The 21,991-nt window shown below is 45.1% G+C and overlaps 2 protein-coding genes across 2 annotated transcripts; both read right to left on the reverse strand.

Annotated features, from left to right (window-relative positions):
* Positions 1-759: 759 nt before the first annotated feature.
* Positions 760-11,394, reverse strand: LOC120639177 (tryptophan--tRNA ligase, cytoplasmic-like). The gene is made up of 12 exons (XM_039915187.1): positions 11,325-11,394; positions 4,856-4,991; positions 4,459-4,578; positions 3,749-3,937; positions 3,560-3,611; positions 3,304-3,456; positions 2,090-2,182; positions 1,823-1,903; positions 1,596-1,667; positions 1,218-1,286; positions 1,029-1,139; positions 760-862 (listed from the first exon to the last, which is right to left on the reverse strand). The coding sequence occupies exons 1-12, from the start codon at positions 11,392-11,394 to the stop codon at positions 812-814; spliced, it is 1,197 nt and encodes a 398-aa protein (XP_039771121.1). The 3' UTR covers positions 760-811.
* A 2,046-nt stretch (positions 11,395-13,440) lies between these two features.
* Positions 13,441-17,369, reverse strand: LOC120712304 (probable L-gulonolactone oxidase 6). Its single transcript, XM_039998062.1, has 3 exons — positions 16,704-17,369; positions 14,605-14,854; positions 13,441-14,519 (listed from the first exon to the last, which is right to left on the reverse strand). Exons 1-3 carry the CDS (start codon positions 17,367-17,369, stop codon positions 13,699-13,701), a joined length of 1,737 nt encoding a protein of 578 aa, XP_039853996.1. The 3' UTR covers positions 13,441-13,698.
* Positions 17,370-21,991: the final 4,622 nt, after the last annotated feature.

The raw sequence follows: 21,991 nt of genomic DNA on the forward strand, positions 1-21,991 counted from the left end.
GCCTAATTCACCCCCTCCAATTAGACTAGAGCACCCGATCCTTTTATAAGAGCCTTGAGCTCTACCGACTGAGCTAGACGGGCTTTCAGATTAATCGTTACACCTTTATAAGATACCTATGAGCATGAACGGCACCCCATCCACAAACGATGCCCGGGTCACCGCCAACGCGGCGTGGCCGGCGAGCGCCAGAACGCCTCGCCGTCGCCCCCGTCGTCTTACATATATACCAGCCTGCACCTGCAGGGCTACAGCCCGAGCCCAACCACACTTTGTACACCACGGCCAGGCATGGCGGAGAGGGTGTTCCGCGCGCGTCGTGTGAGTCGTTCAGCAGGTGCTTCTTCGCCTCGACGGCCGACGGCATTGCCAGCGCACACCACATGCAAACAGGCCACTCGGCACGGTAGGGCTTGGGAGGATGGACACGCCAGCCGCTCTTGGATGCGAGAAGACCGCACGCCGCCACCGCCAGCTGGGCACGCAGCGGAGGGCGGAGGAGATGGCCATCGCCGGGGTTCTGCAGGGGTTCCTTCTTGGGCCGTCTGTTCTACTCCGGCAGCCCGGAACATACACTTCGTGTAGCCTCTCCATGGGGTCGGAGATGCCCGTCATGCTAGATTGCTAGGCGCGCGGAAACCTATCGGATATGTGATACTTTTCCACAATGCTAATTCATTTTGCAATACATAAATCCAAATATTCTTGAATACAAAATGACGGCTCATTATGATCACAAAGATGCAGCAAATAAGGATGTCATAGCACTTCTATTGCCGACTAACGAAAATGTCCAACCCTGTTTTGTTGTTCAGCCAAACATGTTAGGAAGAGGCCTTACTGCCATGAATGCATCAACCATCTGCAAAAGCAAGAAATTGTTGAAGTCACAATTTGTATATTGATAAAAAGACATTTTGTCCCATCGAGAATACTTGGTAGTATGTGTGCACAACAGGAACACCAGTTATAATATGAAAAAAAAATTGATTGCGCGACAGGATAGATCCGATGAAAAAATTCATTACCTCCTCAGTCACTTGAGCTCTAGCTCTCTGATGTCTAGCAACCAGCTCCGATAGAACCTCAATGAGTCGCCGCTTTACTTCGCCAGTTAGCATCCTTCCTTCCTTATACTCCTGGGTTTTGAGTAAAGAGTTTCAGCATGGAGTTTCATAATGGATTTGCAACTTAGCTTCCCAGCATGAAAAATGTACCTTCTTTATGTGGTCAAGCTCGTCATCATCTTCTAGGAAGAACTCTAGGTATTTAATTGGGACATCCACCTGAACACAAGAATTCAACAATCTTTTGTGTCTCTTAAGGCATACGGAAATAACTAGAATATTGTAGGCAAATTATAGAAATAAAGATCAAAATCTCATGTTAGCAATGAAATGTGACATAAATGGCTTCATAAAGAATTTCTAACTATATGCAATACAGTAGCAGGTAGCTTCTGCTGATTAGTCAATTTCAAGTGTCATCATGTATCTAAACCTAGACTACTTCCAAGCAAAAGTTAAAATGCACATCATAATTCTAGCTACTAGTTTGGTGTTCAATAGTGCTCATGTATAGTAAAACGTACTTACATCAAGGTTAGCACCAAGTTTCCTGTGAAGCTCCACAGAGTCCTGGCCACCCGAGAAAGCATATTTATTCACCTGGGAAATGTTTAAAATAAATTTTATAAGCCTATGAAGAATACAAAAACAAGGTACCCTTCAATCCAGTAACATTTCAGCAAAAGGTCCAATTGACTTAAATAAATTGTGATTGTTGGGTAATGTTTCTAGATTTAAACATAGCTAGGACACACCTTTGCCTTTATTTGTTCAGAACTATCTGTCACGTATATTTCGGATTTTGGGTCACTGGCCGACATTTTAGTGTTCTCTCCCTGTAAAATGAAAATAAAGGAGCCGGAAAGGTAATGAATGCCTTGAAATTTTGACATTTATAATAAAATCGAAACTGTTGATCAGGTTAATTAAAACTTAAAAGTGATCAAATTGCACCAGGTCTTACGAGTCCATATAAATATGCATGCTCTTAAAGGAAATACCTGAAGTGCAGGGAAAAATACCTGAAGTGCAGGGAAAAATCTTGATTCAATCAGTGAAGGTTTCTGAAAACCAATTTTAGGAGCAACATCACGAATGGTCCTAGAATAAGTATCCTGCAAAAATATATAATATAAAAGTTAGCGACTCAAATTTGCCAAACTAAACACAGATGTGCCAATGCAACATGCAAGTATACCATTAATGAAACTAAACACAGATCGTTAGTAAATCAAATTGTCCATAATATGAATGTGGCGGGACCCACCAAATTACACCAAGAAGCATTAATTACAAATTTACAGATGGAAGCATTAATTTTTTTCTTAGATAGCTCAAAATGATCATATTGGGAACTTGATGAAATGTACAGACAAGCAAGAAGAAAAAACACTGCTCTGCTCCTCCCCAAGCACACAAGCAGTACCTCCTGCAACCCTGGCTGGCTCCATTACAACCTACTCTGCTTGCTATTGCTGAATGGAGAAAAAAAGAAGCATGTTGTCCGATTTGAGCCAAACATAAGTACATAGATGGGGAGCCCGGATGGTGCTGCTGGGAACTGAAGGATATATGGTGTGGCGCATATGGTTCTTGAAACCTTTGGAGGGATGGAGATCTACAAACTGATTGGTGGTGAAGAACCATAGAATGTGCTTTAGATTTAATTTGGAGCAAGAAATCTTAAGTGCCAAGGCGATGGTGGTTTAATGGTTCTAATGAGAGATTGAAAAATAATGGCCCAAGGGAGGTGAGGAAATTAAATTCATCACAGTGAGTAAGGCAACTGCATGCTATATATGTAAATTAGCAAAACCAAACACAAATTTTTTTGAAAGACAAACCAAACACAATTTTCAAAACACAAAAAATCTATGCAGGAAAACCAAACACCACATAATTGCATTGTGCATGCCGCATATATAGGTTATCTATCCTGGCGGCTAGCCTTGCTTGAGGTAACACACATTCTAGCAGTATCCTAGCAAGTAGATACAACCCTAATTATGCTGAGCTGTCGAGTGTCAAGGAGATCAGACAAGATACTGTACACAGAAAATCTACGCAGGCAAACACCACGCAATTGCATTTTGCATGCTCGCATAGGTTATCTTGGCTTTGTTACAAAGCCAGGCTAGCTTTGCTTGGTAATTAATGCATCCTACCCGTATGATAGCAAGTAGATACAACCCCCAATTATGCTGTACTGTCAAGAAGATCACAAGATATATTGTACCTGGTCTACTGCACATATGATAAGGCACCGCAGTTGGTCATTGCCACGAAACAGTTGGGGAAACGAAGAAGCGAACGCTGGAGGAGCCTGCACAGGAGGATAGCTGACCTTACCAATGTGATCCTCCAGAGTAATTCCATATGTCGCTCTAAGCTGTCATACAATAGTAAGAGTGTTAGAACACAACAACGTTCGAAGACAAGCGAGCAAGCTCTGTAAAGTTCACAAATATTGATCTTAATTGAACAATTCTCACGTTGTTATATGTCACATGTTTGGCAACTTCAAGCGTATTTTTATAAAATTCCCTGCAAGATAAGGATGGAGGGTTGGATTACCATAGAACAAAGAGCAAAGAATGAAAGCACGCATTTCAATTATTTAGGGACAACCAAAAAGACCAAGTCAAACGTTTATACTTTAATAACTAAGATAAGTTAGTTACCGTCCAACATAATTGAGATTTGAAAAAATGAAAGTTCTTTCAACATCAAATCCACAGGCTATAATGTCTTTCGCATTTTCACGGGCAAGCCTTTCACATTCGGCAATAGTCAAGTTCTTCTTCCACGAAAACTTTTCATCGTCAGATAGCTGTATCACCAGGGGCACCTTGAAGACATCCTGCAAATACCTGAAAAAATGATCTTGATTGTTAAAAAGCGCTATCCATGGTATCAACACAATAATACCTCATACTACAATGCAAGATTTGTCAAAGAAGCCACTTTCAGTGTAGATGACATAAATATATATAGCACCCTATGGAATACGACTTATTTATGCCTGGGAAACTGACAGTTTCTGAAGCACAGGATGTAAAGAATATTCTTAAATCTATTTTCTTTTGAGGAGCCATGAAATAAATCAGGAAAGCTTTCACTGGACAAGACTTTGCAGCATGTCCACCTTTCATTCCCATTGCGCGCTGGGCCTGTTGAACATGCAAACTAACATAGAAAACATTTCACCAAAAACCACAAGAAATACAATAATCTTCGCTAGGGTCAATGGATAACAACAGCATCAAAACATGCACCATCTTCCAGCAATAATCAACAGATCCAACAAATAAATACCACACACCACTACCTTGAAGCCACAGCATGGAAAGAACAAATCAGAGGAGCAGTAGCCACAGTTTGGGATGCTTACTTTGTGAACATGAAGGGAATGAGGTGGCCAAGGTGCAGGGACTCTGATGAGGGTCCCCTCCCTGTGTACATGTAGAACTTCTCCCCTGCCTCGTAGAGGTCAAGTATCATGTTCAAATCCCTATCCGAGAAGGGAAAAACTCATAAGCATTTCAGTCCACGCTCCAGGGGAGCAAAAGAGAGATTCTATACTTCAAGCGCCTAAAAATATGATTTTCTTTACTCCTTTAAACATAGGGCCTTGCTAAGGTGATCTGTAGTAAAACTCTACGTTTTTATTTACTCTTTTAAACATTGGAATTGGTATAGTGATGGGTAGATGGTACGTTTGTTAAACTATAGCTGATCGACTGTAAAAATTATTTACATGGAGAAAAAAAAGGTTTTGAGGGCGTCACCAGTGAGCGAAGAAGATCCCGCGCCTGAGGAAACGATGCTGTGGGCGGCGCGTGAGGCGCGCGATGCGGTTGACGATTGCCGCGTCGATGCGCTGGCAGCCGAACCGGTCGATCAGCATGTCGTAGTGTAACGAACATGGCACCATTTATGCCATTTCGAGTGATTTTGGTGATCGTATGACAACGCAATCAATGGAACTAATGGTTTTGTTAAGTGAATATTTCTAGATCCCAGAGATGAAGTAAAAAGGCCATGCAAAACAAAACACGAAGAAAGAACACAAAGAAACGCTGAATTGGATGAGTTCTACTGAAATCAGTAGCACCGGAAGAACCGATGCCTATAGCATCGGTGCATCCGATGGTTGTTGTAAGATCCGACGCCCTGGTTTTGGCACAAGTCTGTGCGCCTCTGGAGATTAAGTGAAGAAAGAAGTGAAGCACCGGATGAACCGACGGTGTCAAGAGAGGCATCGGTGCATCCAATGTACTATGTTCCAGAGATGATGTCAAGCGCACAAGAGCCACGCCTTCAGCACCGGTTGAACCGGTGGGGCATCGGAGCATAGCACCGGTGTAATGACGTCAGCAGGAGAGAAGGATGTCCAATGGCTAGTTGAGTGCTGCGAGTGATCGGTTTAACCGACACCAAGTCATCGGTTAAACCGATGGTGCTGCAGACAGTGCGTCAGAAGCTCAACGGCTACTTCAGGTATGAGAGTGACCGGATGAACCGACGCCACCCCATGCAAAGGCATCGGTTCATCCGATGGTATGCTGATTTCTGCTGACCGTTGGAGCAACGGCTACAAGACTTGGTGGCCTATATATACACCTCACCCAGGCCATTTTGAGTTTGCTGGAGTCCTAAGACATCACACACACACCCAAGAACACCTCCAAGCCATCCAAGAGCATAGAGTTCAAATCCTTAGTCCTTAGCACAAACTTTGTGAGTGTTAGTGCTAGGTTAGCTCTTGAGTGAGTGATCAAGCAAGATTTAGATCCTTGTGCTGTGGTTCTAAAGTGAACCAAAGTTGTATCACGGTGCGCCGGCCTCCTTGGAGCTTTGGTGGCTCGCCAGCACGTCAACGACCCTCCGGCTTGGTGTGGAGTGGCGTCGACAACATTGTGCAGGGGACGAAGACCCCTCCTTCGTGGGTAATCCCCCTTAATGAAGATCGGGATCAAGGTGACCGTGATTATGTTCACGGAAGAGACTTGATTGCCGGGAAGCGATACTCTTCGTGAGTGCTTCAACAACGTGGACGTAGGGGCGCCTTTGTGGCAATCCGAACCACGGGATAAATCATCGTGTCGAGAGTTCGCTTCCTCTCATCCCTCTCCTTAAGCTTTCGCATTTCATATTGCAACTTGTGTGCCTTTACTTTCTTAGTATAGTATCTTGCTAGGATTGGCTATAGGTTGCAAAACTCTTTTGGGATGAGGGTTTCACACTAAGGTGAACTGTAGTTGCACATCTAGATAGCTTGATTTTGTTTAAGTTTTGTGCAAACTAGTTGGAGCCATAGGTTAAGGCTTTAAGAGTGCCTAATTCACCCCCTCCCCCTCTTAGGCTAGAGCACCCGATCGCTTTCAATTGGTATCAGAGCCGGGACTCACTTCTCTCACAAAGAAAGCCAATTCCATTGGCAAATTTGTGTTTACCGGCTCATTAGATCGGTAGGCTTTACCGCCTAGTGAGTTAGCTCTTAGGGGGAAAGGATGGATCCTTTTAGACCCGCTCCACAGTTCGACGGTACGGGCTTCCAACGATGGAAGATTTTAATGTAAGACCATCTCCAAGTAAACGGGTTAAATGTTTGGAGAGTGGTGAGTGAAGGTGTAAAAAATAATGGTCAACAAGAGAAGTAATATGGTGTCACCGCTAAATGCATAATTTTGTCTTCTCTTAGTGACAATGTGTTTAATCGTGTTTATTCTTGTGAAACTGCTAAAGAGCTATGGAAGACTATCATTCAGAACCATGAGGGCACGGAGGATATTGCCAACGAAAGATATCATGTTCTCATTGATAAGCTTAATACCTTTAAACAACTTGATGATGAGAATGCTGAATCTATGTACTCACGATTGAATACTCTTGTGAATGAGATTAATTTCTTAGGTGTGAAGCAAATTGAAGATTTGGAACTCATTCGCAAGATCCTTCACTCACTCTGAAGGCCGGACTATGATTTGGTGACCACAATTCTATATGAGAAAGAGCTCGATATGATGACACCAAATCAAGTCCTCAACAAGGTGATTGCCCATGAGCTACGCAATGACATCAAGGCAAAAACATCATCTTCTTCACCAACACATAGCGCATTTGCATGCAAACACCTCAAGAAGTTGAAGAAGATGGCCATCAAAGGTAGCTCAATTGTTGAGGAAGAAGAGGATGCAAGAAACTCCTCAAGTGATGATAAAGTGCCAATGCACACCAACCTCTAAAAGCAAGTAAAGAAGATGAACAAATGCTTGAAGAAAATCAACTCAATGGGGTATATGGTCTTCCTCAAAGATGGGCCTCACCATCAACTTATGAAGGTTGAGAAGAAGTTCAAGAAGAACAAGCAAAAGAAGGAGAAGAAGCCCAAGCATGAATCATATGCCGTATTTGGTGAATGGATAAGCGGTGGTGAAGAATCAAGTGCAAGTTCAAGTGATGAATCAAATAAGAAATTCACCACCCGCATGGGATCATCATCCAACACTTGCTTCATGGCCAAAGATATGGATAGCAATGTAAGTGATGATGACTCCGACTCTCCTTCAATTGATGAACTTCTCGACTTAGTTCATGAGCACTAAAAAGTCATTAAGAAGCAATCAAAAGAAATTAAAAACCTTAATGCCCTCAATGATCTAAATGCTTCTCTTGCCATAAATTTTGAAGATTTGATGTGCAAATTTAAATTGCTTAGCAAGGAGCATGAAGAGCTCAAATTAAAATTAGAGAGCATTAATGATACTAATGACTCTTTGGAATTGAAGCAAACTATCCATTGTGCAATTCCAATCTCTAGGATAGATGCTTCAACTTCTTGCATTGATTTAATTGATGAATCTTGCTCTAACACTTGCAACGAGAAATACAATGAGAATGTTGTTGTAGAATCATGTGATGATCTCATTGCCAAGGAGAATGATGAGCTCAAGCAAGAAGTAGAAAGACTCATGAAGGACTTGTATATATTGAAGGGCAAAAGCATAGAAAGCAATATTCAACCTTCTCAAGATAATCGTGAAGACATGGTGAAGAAGGTTGAGAAGGGGTCCACCGTGACTTGCTCAAAGTGCCACAAAGAAGGCCACAAGTCCAACAAGTGTCCTCCACCAAGGAAGAAGCTTCCGGATGAGAAGAACAAAAAGAAGCTCACAATCAAGAGTTCTCTCATCTACACCAAGTCCAACCAGAGGAACAAAAGCAATAGCACCTCCTATGTAATCAAAAAGAAGACAAATGGAAAGGTGGTTGCTCACAAGGATGGGAAAAATGAAAGGAGTTGGAACCACTCCATTTGGGTGCCCAAGGATATCATCACCAACTTGAAGGGGCCTCAAATGGTGTGGGTTCCAAAGGAGACTTAAAGCCAACAACGGCTACGGGGGATTTGGAGGCTTAGCTTACAAGTTGAAGTGAAGATTCAAGACAAGCTAAGCTCACAACTTGGACATTTATTGCCCAAGTCCCCCATAAGGTAATGGTAGCTAGATTTCAATTCAAGCATCATGTAGCTCCATTGCTTTTGTTAGGTTGTTTTCATACATTGCATCTCCTAGTGTTATATATGGTAGGTTGCTTGTGTCATGATTCTAACCCATGAGCAACCTACATGGTTTGATAAGTGTGTAGAAAGCTACACAAGGTTATCCTTCATGGTACATGGATCTCATGAGGTATGTATTTCATATGTGTATCATGAACACAAGTTATAGGGTAAACTTTCCAATTGTGTCAAAATCAATGTGCATACATTTGCTTGGTGATTCAAACACTAAATGCACACATTTAGGGGGAGTTCATCCTATGGCTTGTGATTTTGAGACTAACATGTTTGCAAGTTTATTTTTTGTAGTCTCACGTGGAGTTGACACTCTAAGAGAATGTTTCTCACGATCAATGTGAACAAACAACTCTATAAGAGTGATTAGATAAATTGTGCTTTCATGCATATTGAGCCATGCTCTATTGAACTTAAATGCTCATATCTAAGTTCATAGGCTATGTGCTCATACATTTGCTTAACCTTGGTGTACCTAGTGCTCATCTTCTAAAGACTTCAATTGTTGCAAGTCACTTTCAAATTGGTACATGCAAGTTAAACAAAGAACTCCCGGAGGTATGCAAGTTTCTAAACTCATTCAATTGATATCATTGACAATTCCTTATTATTTTAGAGCTACCTCCGTGCATGATATGGCCTAAGCTTTCTAGTTAAAACTTCTAGTTGTGTACTTGATTTTCACATTATCATTTTGTGCACATACTTATGGAAATCTTAGCTCATGTCATGCTAGTTTCGTGATTTTGTGATCCACCGTAGTGAAATTTTCAATTGGTATCTTCATTGATATCATACAATTGGATCTTGAGTTATGGAACTAACTCCCTAGGCTACTAACCTTCTCTTGAGCTATATTGTTTTGCAAGACCTTTTTAGGAGCAAGACTTTTTAGGTGATTTGATTCCAAAGGGGGAGAAATGTGGATCAAAGCAAGATATTTTCTCAAGGAGGAGAAGCATATCCCAAAGATGGAGAAATGCCTAAGTGAATCAAGTCAACTTATGAGGAAAGAGTAGCAAGGTAGGGGGAGGATCAAAGGGGGAATCATGATTTTAGAGGGAGGCCAAACCGTCATTAGATGGTGGTAATCATCCAAGCGAGTGTAAGTAGTTAAATTTGTCAAATTCTTGCAAATTTTATGCTTGCTTTGATTGTGTTGTCATCAATCACCAAAAAGGGGGAGATTGTAACGAACATGACATCATTTATGCCATTTCAAGTGATTTTGGTGATCGTATGACAACGCAATCAATGGGACTAATGGTTTTGTTAAGTGAATATTTCTAGATCCCAGGGATGAAGTAAAAAGGCCATGCAAAGCAAAACACGAAGAAAGAACTCAAAGAAACGCTGAATTGGACGAGTTCAACTGAAATCAGTAGCACCGAAAGAACCGATGCCTATAGCATCGGTGCATCCGATGGTTGTCGGAAGATCCGACGCCCTGTTTTTGGCACAAGTCTGTGCGCCTCTGGAGATCAAGTGAAGAAAGAAGTGAAGCACCGGATGAACCAACGGTGTCAAGAGAGGCATAGGTGAATCCAATGTACTATGTTCCAAAGACGATGTTAAGCGCACAGGAGCCACGCCTTCAGCACCGGTTGAACCGGTGGGGTATCGGAGCATAGCACCGGTGTAATGATGTCAGCAGGAGAGAAAGAGGTCCAATGGCTAGTTGAGTGCTGTGAGTGACCGGTTTAACCGACACCCAGTCATCGGTTAAACTGATGGTGCTGCAGACAGTGCGTCAGAAGCTCAACGGCTACTTCAGGTCTGAGAGTGACCGAATGAACCGACACCACCCCATGCAGAGGCATCGGTTCATCTGATGGTATGCTAATTTCTGCTGACTGTTGGAGCAATGGCTACAAGACTTGGTGGCCTATATATACGCCTCACCTAGGCCATTTTGAGTTTGTTGGAGTCCCAAGACATCACACACACACACCCAAGAACACCTCCAAGCCATCCAAGAGCATAGATTTCAAATCCTTAGTCCTTAGCACAAGCTTTGTAAGTGTTAGTGCTAGGTTAGCTCTTGAGTGAGTGATCAAGCAAGGTTTAGATCCTTGTGTTGTGGTTCTAAAGTGAACCAAAGTTGTATCACGGTGCGCCAATCTCCTTGGAGCTTTGGTGGTTCGCCGGCACGTCAACGACCCTCTGGCTTGGTGTGGAGCGGCGTCGACAACATTGTGCGGGGGACGGAGACCCCTCCTTCATGGGTAATCTCTCTTAGTGAAGATCGGGATCAAGGTGACCGTGATTGTGTACACAGAAGAGGCTTGATTGTTGGGAAGTGATAATCTTCGTGAGTGCTTCAACAACGTGGACGTAGGGGCGCCTTTGTGGCAATCCGAACCACGAGATAAATCCTCGTGTCGAGAGTTCGCTTCCTCTCATCCCTCTCCTTAAGCTTCCGCATTTCATATTGCAACTTGTGTGCCTTTACTTTCTTAGTATAGTATCTTGCTAGGATTGGCTATAAGTTGTAAAAAAATTTTAGGATGAGGGTTTCACAATAAGGTGAACCGTAGTTGCACATCTAGATAGCTTGATTTAATTTAAGTTTTGTGCAAACTAGTTGGAGCCATAGGTTAAGGCTTTAAGAGTGCCTAATTCACCCCCTCCCCCTCTTAGGCTAGAGAATCCGATTGCTTTCACGTAGTCAATGACCCCAGCCGGAGCTGACACCTCCCACGGTGTCACTACCTGCTCCGCTGCTGCCGATTCCTCAATTTCCATAGTAATTGCTGGCGCCTCTGCCGTCTCCTCTTCTATACACGCGGCCGGAATAACGCCGACCACCGGCGTCTCCTCCTGCACGATGAGCACCGGCTGCTGCGCCGCTTCACGTTGAGCACCTGCAGCTCCCATGGACGTAGGCTGATCTATCTCAGAAAAGCCTCATCTTTGTGTCTGTGAATCTCCCAGGCGCTCGTTCGTATCGGTAGGGCTCTAGATCAAGAGAATGTGCTATGCTACCTCTGGAATCAAGATGGTGGAGGCCGAGGGATCGAGTTGAGGTTCCCCTGCCGTGCTTGTGGGAGAAGACCAAAAGGGGGAACAAGAGAGGCGGCTGTTCAGCGGAAGGGTTGATGGCCGGGCGAGGTGCGTGGAGGACACAAATTAGGGCGATGCGCCGCGCGATGGGAGTAGATATGGAGGGCGAGGCAGACTAGGGCGTAAAGCTTTTCCCGACGCCCATCGTGCTGCAGAAAATTACCATCCTTTCGTCCAGCCGATATTATTCTCCCGATACCATACAATTCATCGACGCTTGTTTCGTACGAAAGACAGCCCTTCACCGCAAGATACACCGTTTCGATGAGGAACCGCCCTTCACAGCCCCATTGCATCCCAGACTGCCTTGGGGCTTGGGAGTTGGCCAGGGCATCGATGCCAATAATAACCCTGGCCACCGACGTAACACTACTTTCCATCCAATTTCCAAACTTGGTGGCTGAGTTCGGCAGGTTGGAACGTGGTAGGTCACCTGTCCAAGTGATCTTTTTGTTCATATTGTCGTTATGTCTTAATGCACCATGAATCCACTCAATTGGCGGCCTGAATATGTTGCCGCAACCCCGCCATTGAAGAGACAGAGGGAGAGATCTAGAGCTCATTATCTTCAGCTGCATTATATTAACTGACTAGTAAACGTGCCCGCAAACGTGCCCGCACGACATGCGCGTGCTATGTGTTGATATGATAATAATAACTAAAACTTTGATATAATAGAACAATGTTTATTCTATACTCATAACAAATATATACAAAAACTCAATCATCAATCAATCATCATCATTTCACTAAATCACCAATTCAAATTTCGCTATGACCACCCTCAAAATTGCACCCTGCTGAGACAACTAGAGTTTGTGTACCCAGCAATAGGTACCCAGAAAAACCAACTATGTTGAAATCAACATCTAGCAAACATCCAACAAATGATATGATGGCTACGGATCGGAGGAGCCTTCAATGCGTGCCCTCAGTTAGGCTTCAATGCGCGCTCGCACCGCCCTCGGCACCCCGCGATTGTCGCCGATGGCCACGGCTCGATTCCCAGCTGCGTCGTTTTTTCTCTTTTTTTTGTCTATTCCTCCTGACGGCGCCTAGGGTTCCCTCTTGATCCAATCGAGATCCAGCCAAGGAAGTTGGTGGATAATTATGCCCTTATGTGGTGACAGCTTGCGGGAGGAAAAAGTCAAACAATAATTACATGTCGTCGTCGATTAAGATTCTTGGTAAGTATTGCAAGAGTCGTTGCAACAGTTATTAGGAGGGAGGAGCTTCAAGTAATATATAGCACATACTCCCTCCGTTTCAAAATGTAGGTCGTTTTGGCTTTTCTAGATTCATAGTGTTTGTTATGTACCTAGATATAACATATGTTTAGCTACATAGCAAAATATATTAATCTAGAAAAGTCAAAACGACCTACATTTTGGAACGGATGGATTAGTAATTATTTGAGTTTAAAATTTTGAAACATCTTAGACATTAACGTGCACCTCGTGTGACCTCGACATTAACGCGCACCAAACTCTTTTTGTTCTGCATTTGCAAGCAATAAGTGCCCCCTTATTATTTCACTAGACAACCTACTTTAATTTTTGACCATTTTTTGATAAAACCTCCTTTTTGAGTCGAGTAGTTATGGTCCAATCCATAGATGACAAGGTCACATCAAAACACGATGAGAGGATGCTAATACGTTCGTTTGCTTCACTTTTCCAACTGATGAGATGATTTTTCAATGTTCTGCTATCAAGGGCAAATAAAGACTTTGTTTATGGAGTTACAGGAATGATGTTCCCTGTCCGCATGCTTTATTGCAACCGGACCAACCGGTTCCACAATGTAAACATTAGGTTCATCAGCAGGGAGTATCGCTCCTGCCCAAATACATACAGGTTCGTTCAGACCATAAGCCATCTTCTACTATAGAGAACCAAATTAAAGAGTAATCATAAATGCAGGCTATATATTCTCCCTGCTTCCAAAGAATCACTAAAACAATGCAGCGTTGGCTGGGACGACGTTTCAGAGAACGTCAACGAAACCCTCGCCGACGAACGCACAAACCCTCGCTTCGGGGTACACCTTCCCCGGCCGGCAGAGGTAGCCTTTCTCTGGCGCGCAGTGCGAGTCATCGGAGCAGACACAGAGCCCTTCAATGGCGCAGCCTTTCCCCACTATGCTCGGGCTTCCTTTGATGCCCAGCACCTGATCGCTCCACTCGCTCGAAAATATACCCTCTGGATCGTACCTGTCCCTCACCTTGCGGAACTCGCTGGCCCTGGGGAACTTGGCGATGGCGCCGTCGAAGGCGTAGTTGCGGCTCTTGCCCCAGTGCGGGACGCCCCCGTACTTGAGTAGCGCCATCTGCTCCAACTCGTCGATCACATCGGCGTGCGCCCGTGGCGTGCCGCTCTCGTAGCTCCGGTAGTAAAGGAGGTCGACGTCGATGCAGTCCTCCGGCTTTCCGAGGTAGGCGGTGGAGGCCTTGACGTAGCGCATGAACACGCCCAAGGTTCCGAGCACACAGAACGCCTGCGGGTTGAGGTCCCGGAGCCTCTGCACGTCGGCGACAAACTCGGGCACCCGGGAGAGCGGGACGCTGAAGCCGGAGTCGTAGTAGAAGGGCCCCCGGATGCGCGGGTCCCAGGGGCACACGTCGTCCCCGGCGCCATCGAGGCATCTCCCGCTCGCCTGGATCCGGTGCTGGTACCCTACCACCGGGTACCCCGTGAAGGAGACGCCGTCGTTGGTCAGGCCGTAGCCCAAGGCCTCCATCTGCGCCGCCGCCATCCGCACCGCCGAGCACCGGGCGGCGTCTGAGCCGTTCGCCTCCAGGCGCTCATCTGCACGCAGGCACCGCAATACCTCACTGTTATTAGTAAACGTGTGTGCACGGTGCGCGTGAGCAGTTACGTCGACGTCACGCACCTTGGACCCTTTCGGCAATGAGTTCGGCAGCTGGGTAGGGCCGCAAGCCGTCGTCGAGGCCGTTGCCCGGCACCGAAACGTCGACACGGTCGTCCTGGCGGTAGACCACCTTGCCATCGTACAGCAGCCACGAAATGTTGGCGAACTCGTGGAGGTGGCCCCACGCGGCCACTTGCTCCGCCAGGTCGGATTCATCGCAGTTCACCATCGAGACCGACCGCTTGAACAGTGGCTGCAGAGCCAGAGTAACCTGCACATGCAGAGCAGTCTTTTCGCAGCACATTTCGAAATTCATCGACACGACCTACTACAAAATTTTGAGATTTACCATTCTGCGGCTAAATAATCTATACTCAATCATCGAGCTTGGCAAAAATATTGAACTAAAAATACCTGCCAATTTTGTCCGTCAATAACCCAATATTACTGGTTGTGAGGAAATTGATCCATCTATGAAGTCTTCAAGACTCTTTGGATCGGATTGAGATTATTTTGTTAACTTAATATTTTAAAGCAGGTTGATGCAAGCTAGGGAGTTGTTTGATCCATGGATTATTTATGGAGGCACCGCACCTGTTGGGAGGAAATACAGCGATCCTAACCTAGCTAGCATTATTACCAGGGAATAGTTGGATGCAGGTAGCTTGTGGGTTATTAGTTAATAAAAAAAGTCCAAATTACTCCCGGTGGCATGGCCAAAGTCCGGATAACCACTTACCTATTTGTTGGTTCAATTTTACTTCAAAACTATGTCATTTGGTTCAATTTGCCTGCTAATACTATTTATTTTTCTTTTATTTCTCTACATACAAGTAGAACCTTGATTCAAGATTTTGTAGGGTTGTAGTGGACATCACAATATATGTTCAAAAATATATTATGAATTTTGTATTACAAGAGTTAATTTTAGACATCATGCTCTGTCAAAATAATTATGAAAAATTCTTAACATATTCTTATACATGTGTTATGATCTCCTCTATCATCTTGCAAAATTTTAACTCAAGACTTAGCTTAGCTTGCGCATGGATAAATTAAAAAATTAACCCTATGATAAGATAAATTGGACCAAATAATATACTTTAGGGGGTCAATTATTGAAGAAATAAATAGTCACTACCGGAAACCAAGAGTTTGTCATGTGCCCGGTAGTTTGCCGTGTGCTTTCTATCGGGCACACGGTAAACTACTTTTTTGCCGCATGTACACACGACAAAGATATAATACACGGCTAAGTCATACTTTCCTGTGTGCTTTATTTTGGCACATGACAAAAGCCTGGCTTTGTTGTGGGCTTTTTTTTGCACACGGCAAAGTAATAAATTGTGAAATAAATTGAATAGTACAAAATTGAAGGTAAAAAAAATTGATAAAGAAGGCTTTGCCCTGTGACAAACCAAGGCACACGGCAAATAACCAGACTTTCCCGTGTGCCCTATATTTGACACACAACAAAGTGAAATTCAAATTTTATAAATGACCTCGATGGAAAAACAGTTAAAATGAAAGTTGTAGATCTCAAAAGGTTAAGAAACTTTATAGTTGATAATTTTTTAATTTGAATTTTTTTAGACCTTAAACAAGCAATTTACACTTGGTTTAGTATAATATGTGGGGAAAGAAAACTGAGTATAGACACAAGTGAGATTGTAGTGTAGTGGTGGAAGAGGTTATACGCGAGAGGGAGGTTGCGTGTTCGAATCTCACTGCGCAAAAAATATCATAACTTGTGACTTGATGAGACGGAGACTGGAGGTCGATGACTAGTGGGCCTCCCCCCATTAAAAAAACTATTTGCTATTTTATTCGAGGTGTTTTTGCTGTTTATATAGCCTTTGTCATGGGCCAAAGCAGCACATGGCAAACAACATAGACTTTGCATGTGCCCAATAAAAACCCCACGTTTGCCGTGTGTCACACACGGCGAAGCCTTTGCTGTGTGTGAAAGGGGCTTTGAAGCAGCTGTATCCCGTAGCGAGTTTATAGGGTTATACGGACTTTGACCATACTTTGACGAAAAGCTTTCCAATATATAGTTGTTCTATTTGGATCAGCTAAAGCAAATAAACGAGATGTTGAAGAACCTATACAATTCGTACCTGAGAGATGACGCCGAGAACTCCGATCGATACCTTGGCCGCGTTGAGGTCCGGGTCGTCTATGCCGAGATCCCTCACCGTGGCGAAGCCCTGGCTCGCCGGTGCTGGCGTCACAATCCTCAGCCCCATGACGTACTCGTGCACGGCGCCCCCTTTGCCCCACAACGAGCTGCCGTGCGCGCCGGTGCCCAGGAGGCCGCCGATGGTGAGGCCGTACCAGTAGGGCGAGTGAGGCAGCGCGAGCCCTGCCCCGGCGGCGGCGTAGATGAGGTCCCTGAGCACCATGCCGCCCTCTACCGTCATGAGCTGCTTCTCGGCGTCGATCCGCACGGTCCGGTTGAGCCACTGCGTGCTGATGATGGTGCCGTCGCTGCCGCCGGGGCAGGCCAGCTTGGGGAAGCTGTGGGAGTACCTCGTGGCGACCTTCACCTTGCGCTTGGCCGCCACCGCGGCCGCCACGGCCGCCACGAGCTCCTGCTCGCTGCGGGGGTAGGCGACGCTCGCCGCGCGGCAGATGCTGCGGTCCGGGAAGGAGCCATATGCGTTGCTGATGGTGCAGTTGGAGGTGCCGTCGATGCAGGCTACCGGATCCCGCGGAGGGCTGCAGCCGGTGAGGCTTATCTGGGTAAGGACGAGGAGCACAAGAAGGATCTGCGGTCCTTCCATTGTAGCCATATGAGCTAGCTCGTGAGGGCAGGAGACGGAGAGATGTAGCGTATATATACATACAGGTCACAGGATCGGAGGCGGGAACTTTGGAGCATTTTCGTAACCCGTTTGGCTACTTGCCCACGCGGTTCACGAACGAGACCGACCGCTTCAACAGTGGATGCAGAGCAGTAACATGCACAAGTAGGGCAACCACGTGTTCCGTGAGTGAAAGCTGCGTAGTTTTTTTTTTTTAAAAAAAAGAGCTGCGTAGTTGGTTATCTGTGTGCGTAGCCTTTTCGCAGCACGTTTCGAATTCATCCACACGACCTACTACGGAATTTTGAGCTCTACCATTCTGCCGCTAAATCTACTCGATCGTCTAGCTCACCAAAAACATTGAACTAAAAATACCTGCCAATTTTGGCCGCCAATATTACAATATGGCTAGTGAGGAACATTATAAAGAACTATTCATAGAGACGTACGCTCCGTTTTTTATAGGGGTGGCCCAAAGAGCAGAATTACTGTAGTATCTAATCCATCTCTGGACATGCACAGGTAAGGTAATATCTAATCCTTTTTTATAGGGGCGGCCCAAAGAGCAGAATTACTGTAATATCTAATCCGTTTTTTTTATAATGGCTACAATCAAGAAGAATAAGGTAACAGAGGCACGGGTAAGGAAGGAAAAAGGCTGCATAGAAGCAGCTCTTGAACAAGTTGGGAAGGTTGAGGCTGTACAGAATAGGGTAACAGTTTTTGAGGCAAAAGGATTGCAGCTGAAGGGAGAAGCATTAACGATTGCAAAATAAGAAGAAAAAGCAGATGCCGACGCTCATGCAAGGAAGAAAGACAAGCAGCCAAGAAAGCAAAGGAAAACTAATCTGCTTGTCTTTCGAAATTTTTTTCAAAATAATATTGTTATTCACAATTGAACTTTGATTGATGTAAAAATGATACATATTGATACATTTAGTCGGACTGGAGCTCTAATTGTTAAGTAGAGGTTAAACCTGCTAATTCTGACTGCCAAGGGATGCAGAGTTGAGCAATTCATCGTCGAGCTACATTTAAATCAATATTTCTGGAAACAATAAGATTCAGAGCTTTATGAAACAATATGTTCGTACGTGCAAAAATCAAGCTTGTGTATGCATAAATTATTGAAGTGCTCTCAAATCAAACTCAGCACCCCACGAAATTGGAGCATTGCAGCGGCAACAGCAGCAGCGCAGGTCAGTACTTGATTTTGGATATAGCAAGGTCTATTCTCAGGATGACATTTAGATGCTTTTTGGTTCGGCTTAGGTGCCTCAAATAACTCAAATGAGAGGGGGCAATTTGTAAAAAAAAAGAACTCCATGTTGGACGCCACATGATCCAAATACATATCGTTGTAGAGCTAGCGACTGTGTTGATAGAGTCAAACGACTTTAGTGGCCGCGATTTGCACTTTTCGAAGTACGATGGCCAATTTGAAACACGCTAACAAGTATAATGGCTATTTATGCATTTTACTCTTTTAAAATCTTGAAGTTTTGTTTTTTTTTTCAAACAACATCGGATCTAGAGTAGCTCCATATCAAAGTAGTTGTGGTGGTAAGATCTAAGGTTGCATTTGGATGTTTGCATTGAAGCTTTGGAATTAGAATTGGCATTGGATTGCACCAAATGCTGCAGTTTGGATGGCCAGACTTTAGAATTGGAAATCATCCACAATGCCAAAGCGGTATTCACTACACCTACAACCCCTCGCCCTCAATACAGAGCCATGACCCTCTATTGGGCGGAACTGGAGATGAGGCAGGCGACAATGCGAGACGAGTGTTGGCGGCCATTATACGCCCATTTTGGCCACCAACCATTGCCATTAATGAGGGAACTTGAAGTAGTTTGGACATAAAGTTTTATTTAAACTAATGAGTTCCACGAGTTTTGTATCCCAACATGTTTTCCAAGGAATACAGGTAATATGGAACATAAATACCATTATTTGGTGAAGTAGCAATTGAGGTCATACAAATGAAGGTTCATTCAGACGTCTCGGTACAAATGACACCTGGGCATGGTACAAAAGTTACTCAAATCACATATCTGACTGCACCATGTTGAAGAGCTCTCCGAGATGATCAAAATGGACACTTGAATGACCCAATTTGGAGTCCGAACGGAAAAGTTATGCCTCCGAAAAGATCACTGGCACGGCCCTGTCAGGCCGGCCGCCCTGGCACCTCCCTCAAAACACTCTCCACTCAGTGTCATGGCCTTGGGGACTCACCAATAGTCCCCTAACACATGGGAGGCAAGCCAGAAGTGAAACTAAGACCGAAAGGCCTCATATGTCCCTCCAATGGGCTTCCAAAGTGACCAAACTAAGTATCAAGACCCAAACCAACTGGAGAAGGAACATACAACCATCAATAGACATGTCGGTGCAACGGAGGCCTGAGAGGAGCCAACTGTAGGCCGGCCAGCCTAGGAGAGGCCGGCCGGCCTACTAACTGCCATGCTTCAAACCGACGCAACCACTACCGACCTCCAGGAGTGATCAGGAGCGTCCACGAAAAGGCGGTGCAGATTTGGTGGAGATCCCAGGCCGGCCAGCCTAAGGGAGGCCGGCCGGCCTCACTTTGTCACGCCATGTGCCCATCTTTCGCGTGAGAGCTAAGCAGCCGACCTACTTGCGTAAAGTGCACGCGCTAGCTTCAGCACCGCCTTGGAAGAGCTATAAAAGGACACCCTCACCTCACTTCCAAAGCAGGAGAATTGGAGTAAGTCCAAGGCGAAGCATAGGGCTCCACATATCTTAGAAAATAGGGAGAGAGGCGAGGTGAGAGTCCAGAGAGGATTCGGAGTGTCGGCCCCTCTCCAACTTTGTGCCTCCGAGGAATGAAGCTCTGGTTCGAGTAATTTCCTCCTCTTTCGTTGGTAATATTGTTTTCTCTCCTTTACTTGAATACTTAGTCTCTCTAGTTGTAGGATCCCTTGTCTGTGTGAGTAGCAAGTTCTATCCATTTGGGGTTTCTTCTTGCCTTAACATGAGGCAGAAGTCAGTGACTTGATAGTGTTGGCGCGGTGCCTAGGCTTAATAGTTACTTTGGGTTGTGTTCCACCCCACGGAACCGTTGTGGTAGGCGGCAGGTGGTGACACCCCTGTCCATCCCTTGTAGTCCACCACGTTCGGGTGCTTTCATAGCAGTAGTTGCCGACTGCCATTGGACTCCCTTCTCATCCCTTTCTGAGTCCTTCCCTGAGGCCGCCGAAGCAACTAGAGTCAAGTATTCTTGTTAGGAGTAGTTAGCAAGATGACATTAGAACACCTCTACCTATCTTATCTGGACCTCTTCACTCCTGTCATATCCCCTAGATAAACAAGAGTCACTATTAGTACACTTCTCGTTCCTCCAGGATTCGATACCCTGGAATACTCCAAGATAAAAGCTACATCGGTATCCGTACGCTTGCGGATTTATCTGTAAGGCTAAGGACTGCCAACAACGAGCGCCTCTTTTCCGTGTCCGGTGGATCGGCATCCCCTTCCCCTTCCCCGTGTCCGGTGGCTCGGCGACCCCTTCTTCACCATCGTTGAGCTAATCCTCCTATGACCGGTGCCACCGGCTCCCCTTTCTCCTTCTCTTCACGGATGCGAGTCCCATTGGGATTCCTCCGTCTTCCTCCCCAGCAGGCAGCAGCCCTCCGACGCGTCGGAATGGGAGGAGGCAAAGGCCGTGGGGCGAGAGAGGACTCGCACTGCTCCTCCCCTTCCTCCCTCCGTGGCGATCCCCGCGTGCGCCCCTCCGCCGACTCCTCCCCTGCCTCCCTCGGCGAGTGAGTACTGTGGATTAGGGAGGGGCGCGTGCCTCCCCTTGCTCCTCAGGCGGCAGCACTCTCCTCTCCATCGGCGCTGCTTCACGAGCTGGAGGTGGGCAGCTCCTTTCTCAATGCCGGCGGCCTTCTTCAATGAGGTGTCGCAGCACCGTGGGTCCGCCCTGGAAGCAGCCCTCTCCGATGAGGTGTCAGTGGCCCTGGCGTGGGCAAGCGCTTCCACCAGCGTGGTTGAGGTGGAGGCGAAGAAGATGGCTAGAATCAAATGCCACGGTGTGGACATCCAAATATTAATCGGTATTGGCCAGCTTCTTTGATTTCATCTAGCAATTTTATCTTACATCCAAACAATGGCTTTGGTATTGTAGCCTAATATCAATACTAGGCTGATTTGTCATTGAATCCCAATTCAATATCAATGCTTCCAATATCGACATCCAAACGGACCCTAAAGTTTTATAGTTTATACATTATTTATTTAAAACCTTTGGAATTATAAGATCATTTAATAGTCGTGCCCTACACATGACTGACTATATAGTATCTCATATAACTCAATTTATACTTTGAGGTTTCCACAATCTTTACCTTTATACACTAAAATATATATACTTGGCATATTTTTCTGAATCAATAGTGCACAATCACCATAGTGTAGGAGTCCCACTTTTTATTTGATTTAATATATTTAAAAATTTAAATGAACTTAATAAAAGAGAAAAATGATGGCATCACCCGCTTCTGAAAATGGATTCCTAGGGGTGGGTGATAGCGTCAACTGCTTCTACAAATCAATTTCAGAGTTAATATAA

This window comes from Panicum virgatum, chromosome 6K (genome assembly GCF_016808335.1).
Source record: "Panicum virgatum strain AP13 chromosome 6K, P.virgatum_v5, whole genome shotgun sequence".
NCBI classification, from domain to species: domain Eukaryota; kingdom Viridiplantae; phylum Streptophyta; class Magnoliopsida; order Poales; family Poaceae; genus Panicum; species Panicum virgatum.